General features: G+C 28.4%; 1 protein-coding gene and 1 pseudogene across 2 annotated transcripts; one reads left to right on the forward strand and one right to left on the reverse strand.

Moving 5' to 3' along the window:
* The first annotated feature begins 1793 nt into the window (after positions 1-1793).
* Positions 1794-12452, forward strand: LOC145189421 (phospholipase ABHD3-like; annotated as a pseudogene). Its single transcript, XR_016452374.1, has 9 exons — positions 1794-2138; positions 8051-8172; positions 9677-9737; positions 9926-9971; positions 10073-10185; positions 10373-10734; positions 10831-10894; positions 11037-11205; positions 11736-12452. The product of XR_016452374.1 is annotated as a phospholipase ABHD3-like (transcript).
* Positions 12282-14986, reverse strand: LOC145189424 (uncharacterized). The gene has a single exon (XM_080066053.2). It carries the CDS (start codon positions 14157-14159, stop codon positions 13017-13019), a length of 1143 nt encoding a protein of 380 aa, XP_079922179.2. The 5' UTR covers positions 14160-14986; the 3' UTR covers positions 12282-13016.
* Between the last annotated feature and the right edge of the window lie 1425 nt (positions 14987-16411).

A 16411-nucleotide genomic window follows, 5' to 3' on the forward strand; every position in this document is an offset into this window, starting at 1 on the left:
GCATTCGCGAAATGTCCTGAATGAATTAAATCACTTTTTGTGACACACCGTTAGTCGCGAGACTTTAAAGTGTCCTGATCGAGAACCCTATGCATTAATGATTCTATTAAGAGTGCTAACATAGGTAAGGATGCCAACCGCCTGATAGTTGCAGGCTGTGTTCAGATATCGGAATATTGTCCAGAAAAATGGAAAAGTCAAAAATGAACATAAAGTTTGGTGTTTTTTTTTTTTTTGCATTTAGTTATGCGCGCCAACTTCTCCCATTTTAACGCCTTTTTATGTTTTCTGACGAGATTCTTCATCAGCATTAGAAACGTTTTAAAGTTTAATTTACTTTAGTTGTAAATAATATATTGCTTTTGATGTCTTGCATAACTCGGGCGCATAATATATACAGCTCTGCTGTGTAGGTAGATATCTTCCGCGCATTTTCTCTATTCATAACTTTATAGATAAACAGTTTTCGTATTATGAATAATTGAAAAATTCAAATTAATTAAAAAAAAAAAAAAAAAAAAAAAGGGAACTCTATTTAAGTTGTCGAAGAAAAAATAGGATGTTACTTTGGAAAAGTCAATATTAGGAAGTTTTTTTTGAGCATTTGATAAGAGTTCTTAAAAGTGAACAAAAGTCTCAAAAAGACCAATTGCCTCAACTTAATTTCCAGAAAATTCCAAGGCAGCAAGACTAAAACGAGTCAAAATGATCTTAAAAGTTTAAAATTAAATATCTTAGCAAACTTTTTGAGCTATATAAAGATGTAAGTATTGTAATGTTAAATTTATATAATTGCTTTTATCATAATTACTGAGTTAATGTTTTTAGTTGATAAAATGAACTAATTAGGGTCCATTATTCATATGCAGGAAATGAAAAAACTTTTTTGCAAATGCATCGGCAATTGGAACCGGACAGCTAAGGGAGCTCTCTAGACCCCAAAAACTAACAAGTGTCGTAACCACTAAGCTCACACGCTGTCTTATCCGAAGTTGGTAACCTAATATCATTGGAAATGTGCTGCTATGAGCGAATACTTAATTATTTAAGAAAAGCTTGAAGTGCAGTAAAATTGATGAAATGGACTCACGCAATTTCGATTTAGAATGCGGTTTTAAAATTTAAACTGAACTAAATTTTTAAAACGTCTGCCAGAATTTCGCTCTTAAATAGAAACATAGAAAAACAACAAAATCGACTGTCAAAAAGCCACACCTTAAGATGTTTGTAAGAAAAAAAAATTTAATGTGAATATGGTTTTAAACATTCTGATTGATGTCTTTCAGAAACCTGGATTAAAGACCGAAATATTATACACGCTATACTAGTGAATAAGCTAAAATGTGTTGTTAGCATGATATACAGGTTATAAATATACCTGTACTTATATGACCAGCATGAACAAACTAAGTAAAAAAATATTTATATTTTAATATTTTAATACTTTTTACATATATTAGTATGTATATTTACTATACATAGTAATATTTACATAGTTAAATAAACAATTTAATAAACATAGTTATGTAATATAATAGCTATTTGTTACAATACTGTAAGTGGTTTAATGTTAATTCTTCTTCTGATTAAAGAGCAATTTACTACATCCTTGAATCTTTTGCAATAAAGTTTAAGATTTATGATGCAGATTATAAGTGTGTCAACATAAAAATGCGTATATATATATATATATATATATATATATATATATATATATATATATATATATATATATATATATATATATATAGTTTGATTTAGATTTAAAAATATTCTTTGGTTTTTAGATATTTACATTTATAGATATATTTGTTTTTCTTCAGGTAGTAAAATACATTTTTCTGTCATGTCTTTAAAAAACAATTTATAATGCTGCAAAATTTTTTCAACATCTTCTATGGTTTGGATCTATCTAGAGTTATAGCATCATTAGTTTGTGGATATTTCTTATATTATTTCTACAAAGTTGTTCACCGACCTGTTCTGATTGTGGGAGATGGCGTATTTAAAAACAAGTTAATTTATCATCTCGATGTTCTCCAAGAGCATTTCTGGCCAACTTTTTGGGCATTCAGTACTCATTTTCAAACTATTGGCAGAGTTTTATTTAAATCAAAACCATTTATTCCTTACAGGAGGTAAATTTTATAAAGTATGCAGTAAATCAATATCTCTTTTTGTCTTTTTCAAAAGAATGGCTTTCATTAAGGTTCTTCTAGTATAGGACTGCCAATTCGAACTTTTTTTTAGAAGTTTGAACTTGAACATGTTTGAACTATTTGGGAAAAAAGTTTGAACATTTTCAAACTTTTTTTAATGTACTAAAACACGCAAAATAAAAGAGTACAAGTTAAAAACAAAACCGTTTATTTATCTATTAATAAAACTGTTTATTTATAAAAATAAAACTGATTATTATTGAGACGCGCTTATCATTTTCACTACATTTAACTTGAAAAAATTGTCTATTTTAGAATAAACAACATCACTCAGTATCTTTAAGTGTTTGTTTTAAAAAAGTTAATGCATCTAATGCATTATCCCGTAATGAGCTCCTTATTTTTGTTGCAAATAATCCTAGGCTAGAGAAAGCCCTTTCAGCCTCCACAGATGTCGGAGGAATAGTTTTAAGAGCATTAAAAAGCATTTCTAAATTTTTGGGTCTTGATTTGCTGGCTTCAAAAAGAGCCATTTCCTTTTTAATGAGGTTAGATCCAAGTTCACCTTTGTCTACTGTCATTTGAAAATCAGATGTTTTAATGAAACATTTAAGTTCTTGAGCTAAAGTCAATTTAATGTTTGTATTTTTTTTATCATCAGTTATATCGCTGTTATTGACTTCTCCATTAGCATCAGATTCTTCCTCGCGAGACTGGAATAAGCTTTGAATAAGATTGGTTGCAAAATTTGCTATAGAGTTTCTTTTTATTTTATTCCCAAACTGATCATCTTGATTCAAAACATCTGGGTTTGATAAATATTTCATTGGATGTATTAACTTTATGTTTCTCCTTTCAGCAATTCTTTTTTCAAATTGCTGTTTTACAAGTTGAATAATTGGCGTGTTGGCTTCATCCAGTTTTTTCCGGAAAAATTGAATTATAACTTCAGAAGACACTTAATCAGCATCATGTTTGGAAAGTGCTTCAATAGCTAGTTTGAACGGCTTTAGGGCAACACAATGGTTATTAACTTTATCAAGTTCATTCTTAGAAAAAGGAAAATCAGTGTTTTTGCTAATTAAAGCTATTTTTATTTTTTTTTTTGGATTTCCAAAAACCGTTCTAACATAGCAATTGTGCTGCTCCACCTTGTCCTGAAGTCACAAATCAAAGCTTTCTCTTTTCCAAATGCTTTAATATTTGGCTGAAGATTATCATTTTTTACAGGTGATCTACGAAGCATTTGTACTAATTTTCAAATTTTGGCCACCGGCTCTTGAAATTCAGTTTTCAATGAGGGTACCAAATTTTCAGTAGATATTTGAATTGTTTCAACATAATCAATCGAGTTTTCATCTTCTCCCTCACTATCACCATTATAATCTTCATTAAGATCTTCAATCATTAACTTTAATAGTATCACCAACTTCAATGGTTTCATTAACTTCATTGTTATTACCAACTTTAATGGTATCAACAGGTTCATTGTGAAAATGATCGTTTGGTAGTGCAGCACTTTTTTTTAAAAAAAGCACATCAATTAGGCATAAATGGATAGCATTTTTTATTAATTAGTTCATTGGCTTTTGATGCTGGCATTGTGCCATGTGCCCTTAACATTCCAAAAGATTGAAATCCTCCGTTACAATGATTATTCAAATTCATGAATCTCCTGTTTTTAACTGATGTCTAGTCAAATATTAGTCTAAGTTTGCCATTTTTATCTTGTTGTATTTTAATTTCAAAAAAAAAATAAAACTTTTGATAAATTTGCCAATCCTTTAGAGATAATCAAGAAAAGCCTTTTGAGAAAAGTGATTAAACATTACTTTCCAAGTATAAAATCTTCAACATCAGCTTTAACATTGAATTTATTAAACTCATACATTCTAGTGATTGCTGGTTTAGAAATTTTTTAAAATTTCAAATTATACAAAGAAATCAAGAAAATGCAAATAAAAGATTTTTTCTAGGCTGGTTCTATATATTTGTATCTGGCTGTATGATCTAGGCTGGTTCTATATATTTGTATCTGGCTGTATGATCTAGGCTGGTTCTATATAAAACAATACCTTTTCCTTCATTGATTTGGAAGCAATCTGAGTTTTTACCTGATTGTAAAAATCGAAACAAATACGTAAAAGTCACATTAAAACAATGAAAAAATAATGAAAACAAAATATTAGAAACGAAAAGAAATTTTTTGATTCTCATCGAATTCTTTTTTCCTATATCTCAACTTTAATCACCAATAAATCAAGAAAGTAATTGAAAAAAAAAAAAAAAAGTGAGAAAAAAGCAAAAACAAAAAGACTCCAGAAAACTAAATAAAGGATAAAATATTGCTTAAAACTAATGTATAATATAAAATAAAATAGTAAAGATAATCAAGAAACACAAGTTCATTAGTTTTTTATATGTAAAATATTTATGATAATCTCTGAGTAAATTAAGTTTTTAAAAAAACAACCAACCTTTAGGATCAATTTGTACACAAGAACCAGCCTTTGATAAATAAGAAAAAAAAACATGAAATAATTGTCTTTTATCGACACCTATATTAAATGAAGTGTCCAGAGAAACTTTAAAAGTTAGCGGAACACATTTTCTTTTTTAAATAACTTTTGACTTAAGTTGGAAAAAATCAAGCCTTGTAAAATAATGAAGCTAATGAAGCACAATGGCAAACTTAGACTAATATTTGACTAGACATCAGTTAAAAACAGGAGATTCATGAATTTGAATAATCATTGTAACGCTGTTACAATGATTATTCAAATTTATAAGTTTATAGCTTTATTTAATACGCAACTTTTAAAAAACGGTTATTTTCATAGCCACATATTGCTACCAACTTATTTCAGGATCAGAACCCTTATGCATTCAGAGGGGAAAGTATGTGTCACAATTAATACAGTAATAAAAGGGTTACTTATCATTAAATGCGTTACAATGATTATTCTCTAACTTTTAAAGTTTACAATAAGTAAATAATATCTCGAAACTGAAATTCTTCTTTTAGACTCTGATCTTAAATTCTAAAAAAATGGTAAATAACTCTATAATTGATGTAAAGTCTTTTGATAATTTCGAGTGCAGCATTAATGATAATTATTGTAACGCATTAATGCAATGATTATTCTCTAACTTTTAAAGTTTACAATGATTATTCGCTAACTTTTAAAGTTTCTCGGGACAGGCTGGAAAACTGAATTCGCCTTGATTATCTTTACTATTTTATTCTAGTCCATAATGAAGGGAATCAAGGCAAAATTAAAAAAAAAACGCAAAAAAACAGATTGCTTTTTGTTTTCTTAGCTTTTGAAATATTTAAAATTTTAAATTTTTTCTCAACTTTTTTGCCACAAATTACAGGAAAGAAGGATTTTTTTTAACGACATGTCTTTTCGTACAACTAACTATTTATGCCCTGCGTTGAAGTGTTCACTTTTTGGAAAAAAAAAAATCTTGTTTCGCTTTGGAATGCGTATTTAAGTAAATTTGTGATGAAAAGATTTTCTCTTTTTATCGCCACTGAATGATTTTAGTACTTTTATTGCACTTATTGTAATAAACTACTCGAAACTATTCCAAGTTTATTTTAATAAACTTGGAAAGTAATGTTTTTATTAGTTAAAATGACTTTTTGTAATGAAGCAGTTAGTTGTTTCTTGATTGTTTCAAAGTATTTCATCACAAAAATCACAAAAAGTTTTATCGAAATGACCATTAAGGCATTTCTTCTGAAAGTTCGAACTTTTAAGCGAAAAAAGTTTGAACCTGAGTGTTGAAATTTTGGCGTAAAGTTTGAATGTTCGAACTTGAACGTGTTCGAGCTAGCAGCCCTATTCTAGCATTGGAGTTAAATTAACTAGTTTCAACATCAAATTCCATAATTGCTTTTTCAACTGAATTTGTAACCATATACTCATACTTTTTTATCTGCTACCAAAATTATTAATGTGTTTTCTCAATTATTATATTATTTTATATATAATATTTTAGAAAACACATTAATAATTGATTAAATAAGAGGCAAAAAATTAAAGATAAATATTTTGAATAAATTTTAACCAATGATATTATAGTTATAAATTTATTTCTACAATTTGATTGCTAAGCCTCAAACTCTCAATTGGTAGTGTATAAACTAATAACAAACTATTTTTGTTTGTCAAAAGTAATCATACAGTTTTATATTATTATGTTAAACATTTGAATAAAGTAAATGGAAGAAATTATTCACACATCATTAATATTTTGTTGGGCCTACCTTAGCACCAATTACTGTCAAACTCAAGTTTACTAAATTCTGGGTGTCTTCAGCACTCTTGTTGTCCTAAGCTTCTATGGTTTTTTCAGATGGCTGGGTTAATAAAATCCTAAAGATGTTTAAAGGAATTTAAATCAGGAGAATGAGATGGCTAATCAAGTCTGTTGATCTTATTTCTCATATAATAGTTTGTAATGATACCTGTCATATAATTTGGATCATTAATCTCTGTAAAAGTGTATATTTGTCTTAATCTAAATTATCTTCCTGAATCTTGGAGTTTTCTTTACAAGATCCCAAGATATACTTTCTTTGTCATGATTCCATTGATAATATCAAAGTTACCAACTTTAAACTGTGTTTTTACTATAGGATTTAATATTTTTTAATTCCAGGGCTTTTTCTTTCTCCTTGTTGACAGTTGGTTCTGAAGATATCTGTCTATAGGACACTTCTCCAAAAGGATTCTGGTTTGTCAGCATGGCTCTGTGAATACTTACTCATTTTTTATGATTATTCTTGTTAATATGTGGCTTTTTTAAAGCATGAAATCTTTTTAAGTTGTGCTTTTTTAGTACTTTTGCAGTTGTAGACCTACTTGCTACTATTCAAGTTTCTTTTGAATTTTTTGGTGCACCATTGAGGGATCTATTTTTATTCTCTTTAATATTTGCTTTTCTTTATAATATTTGTATATCCTTTTGTGACTTTGACCTTAAAGGTGTTCCAATTTTCCAGTTTTCTTATACTTTTCTGTAATGCTCTGTACTTTAGGAAGTTTGTATTTTGTTGCTATTTTTGCCAGAAAGAACTTTCCATTTTTATTGCCTTTTCAGTTTTAGGCAATCAAATCATGAATCAGTAAAAGCATCTTATTCTTTATTTTTTCCATCTGTTATCTAAAAAAATGTTGACAATTAGAATGATGCAGAATACTTAAAAATTAAATGTACATTAATTTTAAATAGCAAATTTTTTTGAACAGGTTTTTTCAAACAAATTTTATTGTGATTAGTTTTGAATGATGAGTTATAGTTTTATTTACAACTCCCATTCTAAAGTTATGGAGCAACTTTTTTAATTGTTAGTTAAAAAAATTCTGCACTCCACACAGTTGCACAGTTAGTGCTTGAGTGACATAAATAGTTATATAGTTAAATCAGTCAATTATTTGCAATGTTATTGAAACTAGTGAATGCATGTTTACCATATAATTAGTTTTGAAGGGTTTTGTGTTTGTACATGCGTGTGAGTGAGTGAGTGAGTGAGTGAGTGAGTGAGTGAGTGTGGATCATTAATTCTGAAGTAGTAGCTTAGCTAAAGAATTGCAATTTGAGTTGAAGTTATCAATATGATTTATATTGAAATGAGTTTACTCATTTTATATCAGCTTATAAACTAAATATTTTCTTCTAAAAGCCCAGTTTGTTTATTTCTCCATTTGTAATATGAGCCTTTTGGTTTTTGCCATTAAATATAAACAGTTGTGTTTTTAGTGTATTAAATGTGACATTTTTTAAACTGCCAATCCATTGATTTGTAAAAAATTTACAACTTTCATTTTGTTTTTAGTTTAGTTTTCTTTTTTAAGGAAAATTAACTTCACAATTTTTAGAGAAACATTGGTAACAGCTGACAATGGTCACATAAGCCTTGATTGGATTGATAATGACAACAATGAATTTTACCCAGACCAAAGAACACGACCTACTGTTGTTATAATGCCTGGAATAACAGGTACATAGTAAAACATAAATAAAATCTTTTTAAATGTGCCATAACTGAAAACTATTATATTGTATTTTGTTTGATAAAAGATTTTTTGAAAGGAGAGAAATTGATATTTATTCAACTTAGTGGAGTGCTTTATAACTGTTAGCTAATAAAATTAAACTTTTATAATTTATGATGAAAAATTTGTGAACATTGTAATAAAAAAAAATTTATCATAGAATATGATAAATTTTTTTTTATTATGGTAAAAGAATTTTTATTGAAAATGTTCAATACAATTGCAACTGTTATAAATTTTAAAATTATTTTACGTTTTGTGTAGATTATTTTATGCTTTATGTAAGTTATTTTATGTTTTTATCCATTTTAAATATTTTTTCAAAACAATGGTAAAATATTCTTCTTTTAAGAGTCTCAGTGATACATGAAAAACCCATTAAACATGCATTTGTTAAGCAAAACCAAGCAACAATTTTCAGTCAACTTGGATTCTCACATTTTATATATCGTGGTAATCCAAGTTGACTGATCTAAAATTGCTAAGAATTTCAATCAAAATGAGCCTCAAGTGGTTCTTTTTTTTTTACTCTTATTAATATTATTTTTTTAATATAATTTTTTATTTTAATATTATTTTAGTCCAAACCAAATTTCTATAATTAGCCATACAGTTGAGTTTAAAACATTCACCATAGTTTTTAATTCAACTGATCATACAAAGTCTTCAGTTATACCATTCATCAACAAAATCGTTCAATTTATTTTTTTTTAAAAAATTTGAGTCTGAGAAGTGCACATGTTCAACAACAATACCACTTCTCAATTTAAAAACAAGGACAATATGGCTGCAATTATTGTGTTTGAGAAACATTTCTACTGGCATTTCTTTGCACTGGTAAGGAGGTTGGCAGAATAAGAACAGTGAAGAAAAATCTAATCATTTTACAAAAAAAGTCAATTTATACAGTATCAATGGGTTTTTAATTGTAATAAATGGTATTTACATTTAGTATTGAATAAACATTTATAACTTAAACTAAATATAAGTTAGGTAGAGGTTTAAAGTAGAGTTTTATACAAGTTGAAATGTCTATTTTATATAAGTATTAAAGTCTAGAACAACAACTCATCGAATGATTTAAAAAATTAACTACAGATCATAACTAGTACAATGATCACAACTGAAAATCTGAAACGATATTTTGTTTACAAAATTGTGTTTTGTTTGTAACATTGTGTGCTGTCTTATTGATTAAACTCTTAACAGAACCCTAAGGCCAGCGAATTTCAAGTTTTTGTATCGTTTAGTTAATGTTCATTTTTAAATGGTTTTTCAACTCAACAGTTTTTTGTTACTTATCACTGGATTTTTAATGTTTGGTACTTACAATATATATAAGCCTGAAGTTCTGAGAAATTAAAAAAGTTCATTTTTTAAGTTTTGTCAATAAAAAGTAAGAAAAATTGCTTTTTAGGATTAAGTATGCATAGATATCTTTTTTTAAAGGATGCAGTGATGCTAGCTATGTCCGACATATAGTAAAAGAAGCTGAAAGTCTTGGATGCAGGTTTCTTCATCTTTCTTTTTTTTTTTTAACATATTGGTATGGAATAAAAACTGGCAAATAACGTCTGATATACTTTGTGATATTTATGTTTTATTTTTGATGATTGGTTTTAAAAACTTCAACTTATGAGTCAATAAAAAGAAAAAATTCAATAAATTATTTAGTGAAAATAATAATTTTTATTTTAGAGTTTTAGTATTTAACAACAGAGGTTTAGGGAAAACAGTTTTAAAGGTATATCGTTGAAATAATAATCTGAGAATAAATTTTTATCTTATCACACTCTGTCATAATATGGTTTATTATTTACTGATTCAAGACTCTTTTTTTTTTAGACACCAAGAACGTTCTCTGCTTGTAATGCAGAAGACTTAGAATTTGTTCTAGCTCATGTCTCTAAAGAATTTCCTGATAGTCCTTTAATCATGTTTGCTGTCTCGCTTGGTGGGTAAGTGAGATCAAAGTAATTTTTGTGAAAACTAGTTTTAAAAAGGGATAAATTTGTAGTTGAAAACTATTTTAAAAGGGATAAATTTGTAGTTGAAAAAGATTGAATGAGGCAACTGTTTATAATTTATTCAAAGCTATAATTAGATTACCAGTTACATTAGATATAAGTATTTTGTATTCTTCAGTGCGCTTTTGACAAACTACTTGTCTCGAACAACGCCAAACAATGTTTTAGGTGCACTTGTTTTGTCTTCGCCTTGGGATAGCTCTAAAACAACACACTCTTTGGAAAGACCAGTCAACTGGTTCCTTTATAATCGTTACCTCGTTACAAAGTTGAAGAGTATCGTTAAAATGTAAGTCATTTTTTTAGACTGATTTTTACAAATTATGCTGCTATTGGTGATCACAAAGCTAACATTGCTGGAGCGTTTGTTGTATCTGTACCTTGGGATCCTGTTAAATCTTCAAATTCTCTTGAGAAGCCAGTTAACAAATTTCTGTATAACAACTTTCTGACATATAAGCTAAAAGAACTTGTTAAAGTGTAAGTGTGAACAAATGTATAACTGCGTTGAAACTATATTTTTTAAAGAAAAACATATGTTTATAAAAAAAAAAGTGTTTACTGTATTTTGTTTAGGAACTGGCATGTTTTTCAGGAGAACATTTGTAAGTTGCCATACAAGCTTGAAGATGTAATGAAGGTGAATTTGTTTTTTTCCTTTTAAATAGTTCTCATAGTATAATAAAACATTTGAAACTTGCTAACATTTTTATTTTCTTTCTAACTATAAAACTATCAAATGATATTTTGTAAGCATGAGTTTAAAATGGTTTATAATTTAGGCCACCACAATTCGAGAGTTTGATGAGGTGTTTACTGCAAAGACATTTGGCTACCCCTCTCACGAGGAATACTACACTGAATCCTCACTTATTCTAAAGCCTCTTGAAAATATTAAAATACCAATGTTATTCTTGAATGCAAAAGACGATCCGTTTTCCCCTGCAGAATGTAAGGTCTTTTTTTATTTTATCATAAATGAATTAAGTTTAAAGGTTAATTTGAATAGTTTGTCTTCATAGGCATTATCTGTTAAAATCAACCTTTGGTCTTAGGACCAAAAAGTTTTTTTTTTTTGTTGATATTGATGCAACATTAAATATGAAAGTAAACATGAAATTTCTGATGCTTGCAAAAATGATGAAACAATATTTACCATATTTAAATTTCGGTCATTTTTAAAGACAATTGCTTGCATCCACCCATACTTTAGGAGTTTATTTTTATTCCTGAAGTCTAAAAGTTTCAATATGTTTTTTTTAAATCTCTTTTTCTAAATCTTTTACAAAAGTAAAAATTGCTCCACGTTTTCCAGAATTAAATTAAAACGTGTTGGCTTAGTGTATATGTCATGAGGTAACTCAAAATATACTAAAATAAAGAAGTGAAGGCATCAACATCAATGTTTTCGTCTATTCTTACTGATAATGACTTTTCAGTTTTCGCCAGGAAATATTTTTTTGTTTTATTTCTTTTTGTAGCAATACCTCTTGATGCTATCAAGAAGAATCCAAACATGGCCATTATTCTAACGGACTACGGCGGCCATATTGGTTTTGTTGAAGGGATAACAGTGCGTGATCGGTCTTTCGTTGAGCGTCTTTTTAACCAGTATTTAAAGTGTTTATTAGATGTTAAATGATATGTTAAGAGTTCTTCAATTTAAGTTACGAAAATATGATGAAACGAGTCAATTTTATTTGAATTGTCGACAAAGAATCTTCTAATACTTCTAACGCTCTGTTAAAACAATTATTCTGAAGAAAATCTTTCATCCAGTTTTTGGCTAAGGTTAATATTTAAGTAAATGTCCCAGTGAATAGCTGTAGATAAAGTTGTACTTAGATTATTATTCGCAGTTTTTGTGGTTTTTTTTAGTAATGTTTGATTTTAGTTGTGGGTTGAAGGAGCTTGGTCTCCAAATGATTTTAGATAGTTGTGGGTTGAAGGAGCTTGGGCTTGAAATGATTTTAGATAATTGTGGGGTAAAGGAGCTTGGGCTCAAAATGGTTAGAGAATTTTATCAATTTTTATTTCATTTTAAAATGTTTTTATTCGGAATATTTTGTTAGCTTTTTATTTATATAGATTTTTTGTAATTATTTACCAGACTCATTATTTGTTAAACTATCAAATCGATAAAGTCCTTGTAAAAAATCTACTTTGCGATTTATTAGAAGAAAAATCATCCCTTAAAATGTTTTTTCAAATTACTTTATACGAGTTTATATCATGCTGTTGAATGGCATTGGAGGTAGAGAAAAATCATAAATGCCAAATTCTATTTTGCTTTATAAAAGTTCTTTTATCTAAATACATATTTGAGTTTTTTGCTGGCTGTTTGAAAACGAAGATTCATTATTTATTAGTTGCTTAAAATCTAAATTCATGAATATAAATATGTTACACCATTTTTTTGGTTGAGAAAATTCAATTTTTCTATTGTGCGTTTTTATTTTGAGCGTTAGTGTTCTGAAATGCATTTTTTTAGTTTTTTGGAATTTAATTAAAAAAAAAAAAAAAAAGATAAATAGTAATAACTTATTCCACAACAAATGTAAGGTCATAACTACAAACAACTTTAAAAAAAAAAAAGAGAAAAATTTACGCTACATACACTTTGTGTGTATTTAAATGAGTCGTTATTATAAATATACTGCGTTTACAACAATCACTAGCGTGGTTTGCGTCAAATAAACTTCACCAGTCGATTTTAACTCTTTTATGGCTTTTTTTCATTTTCAATGTCTAAAATTTTATTATCAACTACGTTTTATCTCGGCCTCATTTCGTTTGCCGGAAAGTATCTGTCTTAGCTTTTTTTTTAATGTTGTAATTCTATATGCAAAGTTTAAACATCTCCATAAGGAACCGGACAGAAGTGATAGATAAGCGTAATCTCTTAAAACTTGTATTAATGTACAATTGCATGCCGTGCACAAGTTCATATAAACGATCGTGCAGCATGCCGGCATGTAAGTGAGTAAAAAAACTATCAACATTATAATAAATGATTGATTGACTCGCTGCTCTGCGGAATTAGGTTTGAAATCGGGTTTTTTTACGGAGTTGATTCTTTCCAATTTGCAATTTTCTTTGTTTGGCTTTGATAGTTTAGATGCATCTAATTTATTCGTACTATTCATCTGAGCGTTTTTTTCAAATGTTTCATTGCCGAGGGTACACGATTTATTGAAATTGTTATAGACGGAGAACTTGGTCTTATATAGGTAGACAACCAATACTAGAGAAATGCATGTTATGGTAACTGAAGTAAACGCAAAAATACCAAGGTAAGTTATAAATCCAACTGAAAAGTAAGGCCAAACAAGAAGAGCTGAAATGATCCAAGTTGAAATAAGAACTATTAAGCACATTTTGTTAGTTAAAGCGTTTCTATAATAAGCGATTGGTTTCATTAGAGCAAAGATCCGATCAATGCATAACAAAGCCATTGATAAAATTGAAACATTGCTTAAAACAAACAGCCCAAAATGAACTAAGACGACATCATGATTGTACATCTTAAACCTCATAGCTTCTTTAAAGTGAAATGAGATTGAAGTGATATCAGCAAATGATCCAATCAGCAGGTCCGCGATAGCAATGTTAAGAATCAACTTATAGAAAATAGATTTCTTCAGAATTTTCTTGTTGTCTCCTAATATTGCCATAATTAAAACAAAGTTGAACGGTGCTGTGGTAAAACACAGAAGGACGGAAATAGAACAAGTGAAAGCCGACAGTACCGTAATATTATGAGTACTGTTGCATAATGCAGCGTGTGCTACTATTGCGTGTGCTTCTCCTGCATTCATCATCAAACTGAACGCAAAATTAACTTTTTCAAAAACTCTCTTCTCTTTCACTTCACTCCTCAGATTCAAACTTTCAGTTAAAAACATGTAAACAAATGTTAAAAAAAAAAAGTAATTCAATAAGGAAAGAATGTTTAACTAATTCTGGTTTTGTTGTGTCGGAAATAGAAAATTTAACGATCGAAATTTAATTTGAAATCTAAATTGTAAACTGTTGGTGGGAAGTGGGTGCAGCTGCTAATATGTTGGGAAGTTAAAAGAAAGAAATGATAAAACTGATTACCATTTTTTCAGTACAATAAGTTGCGAACGATGAATTATTCGGACCGTCATATATTTTACAAATTTCTTAAAAAAAAACAACTAGTAACTCGTATTTAAATAACTAGATATAAAATGAGTTAAGTTTCAGTTATCGGTACGTAAAAGATATTTCGATAGAGTGAATAAAGGAAGTTCAAATTTTGCGCAATCATCATCTATTTGCGAACGAAGTAGCGAACAAAAAAACCCGGCGCATTAACGTTATAAAAGGAATTAACATTTCAACTGTTTTTGAACCAAAAATAGAATAAAAAAAACAACGTAAGAAATCCAAAACTAATGTGAGGCGGAAACACAGGATTTGGTTAAAAATCAGCAATTAAACATATGTTCCGTTCAATGAATCATTGACTTTTTGCAGCATCAGATTATAAATTCCTGGCAGATTTTTGAGAGGCCAAAAACCTATGATATAAAATTTCGGTTTAATCTGTAAATATGGAAGTGATGATTATAAAGAAATGTAATGCAAATGAAAAAACCTTGTTAAAATTAAAAAAATGAAATAAAAATCAACTCCATGTGACTATCAGATTAAATTTTAGATTTTTTACTGTTGAACCAACCCCCAAGCATTAATATCCCAAACTCTCTATTCAATTTCCAGTTTTGAATAAATCAAAAATTTTGAATAAATCAAAAAGTTTTTTTTTTTAATGAGAAGATAGCAAATAGTAGAAATATATCGTAATACGATTATAAAACAAATTTAAATTAATTTAAATGCTGTATAAACATTATACAATAATTTTATTTTTATTTAAAGCTGTGAGAACTTAAGTTAAATAAAGAAGTAGAGCGTCTTAATTTGTCAGCTACGCAACTGTGTCTTCTCCAAAATTTATCGCTCATTTTATTTAGGCAACGGTCGACTGTTATGTTACCAGACGCCCTTCGAGTTTCCAATTTTTCTCGCAAGCGCAAATTTTGTGGTTCGGGGAAAGAATACATGAGTTTTTTTGTCACTACAGTAAGAAAGCTTGCCAGCCAAGTGTTCCTGGAGCTCTCATCGCAAACGCGTAAGTGTATATGTTGTTGAGCGTTTGCAATTCTTATAAAATAATGTATTATATCGTCCTTTTCCTCTTCCTCTGAATATATTGCAGTGTCTATTTCTATATCCAAGAGTTTCTTTTTACTACTAAAAGCGTCTTTTGCGTAAAACAAAGAATCGTTCTCTAAAGTAAAGAAACGCTGCGCCCAAATGTGACCATTCATCTTCCAAGAGCCTTTCTTTTGCATTTCCAAATAACCTTCGCAACTATGATGCTCAATCGATATATCTGACATTTTTAAGAATTAGAAAATTTTAGACAAAAAAAACAACAACTCCTCATTCAACACTTTTTAAGTTAATGCATTCTAAAGAGCGACAACGTTTCTTATGATGTTTACCACGGAAAGATCAACGTTAATAAGAGTCGTTGGTTCAGAGTCCATAAGTAAGAAATAATCTTATAACAAATATTTATTTATAGACTCATGTTTTTATTGGCAATTCTTGAAATCTTATCAAAATAGTTTCAAAGCTCTTACATCTGATCGGCTTAGTTCAAAATATAATAAATATACCATTACAAAATTTTTAATAATTTCAAATATAATAAATAAGTCAGGTATAAGGTTAAGTGCTTTAAATGAAATTATTTGAATGAAAATGAAGCAACACTATTAATCGATTTTATTGTAAGGTCACAGGATGTAATAAAAATGTAATAAAAATGTAATAAAGTTGCTTATTCAACAGGTCAGAGTTAATGATCGTTTTTATAATGCATTTTTTATTTAATTTTCCGCCATTTTTTAATTGATGTTATCGAATTTTGTATTATACACATCGATTAACAGATTCCTCTTAATTCACGTTGACCAAATTTTACTGGAGAACATCAAGACAAATCGAGTTCAAAATAGCTCTTGAAAGTTTTGTACATCGTTATCTGTAAAAGTTAACTTTTCAATTTCTTAAAAATGATTTTTAATTATTTTGTCTGTCAACTAGCGATATGAGAAGG

Source organism: Hydra viridissima, unplaced genomic scaffold (genome assembly GCF_058129835.1).
Source record: "Hydra viridissima isolate aposymbiotic clone 2 unplaced genomic scaffold, HvirCarnegie_v1 scaffold_5, whole genome shotgun sequence".
Classification (NCBI taxonomy): Eukaryota; Metazoa; Cnidaria; class Hydrozoa; order Anthoathecata; family Hydridae; genus Hydra; species Hydra viridissima.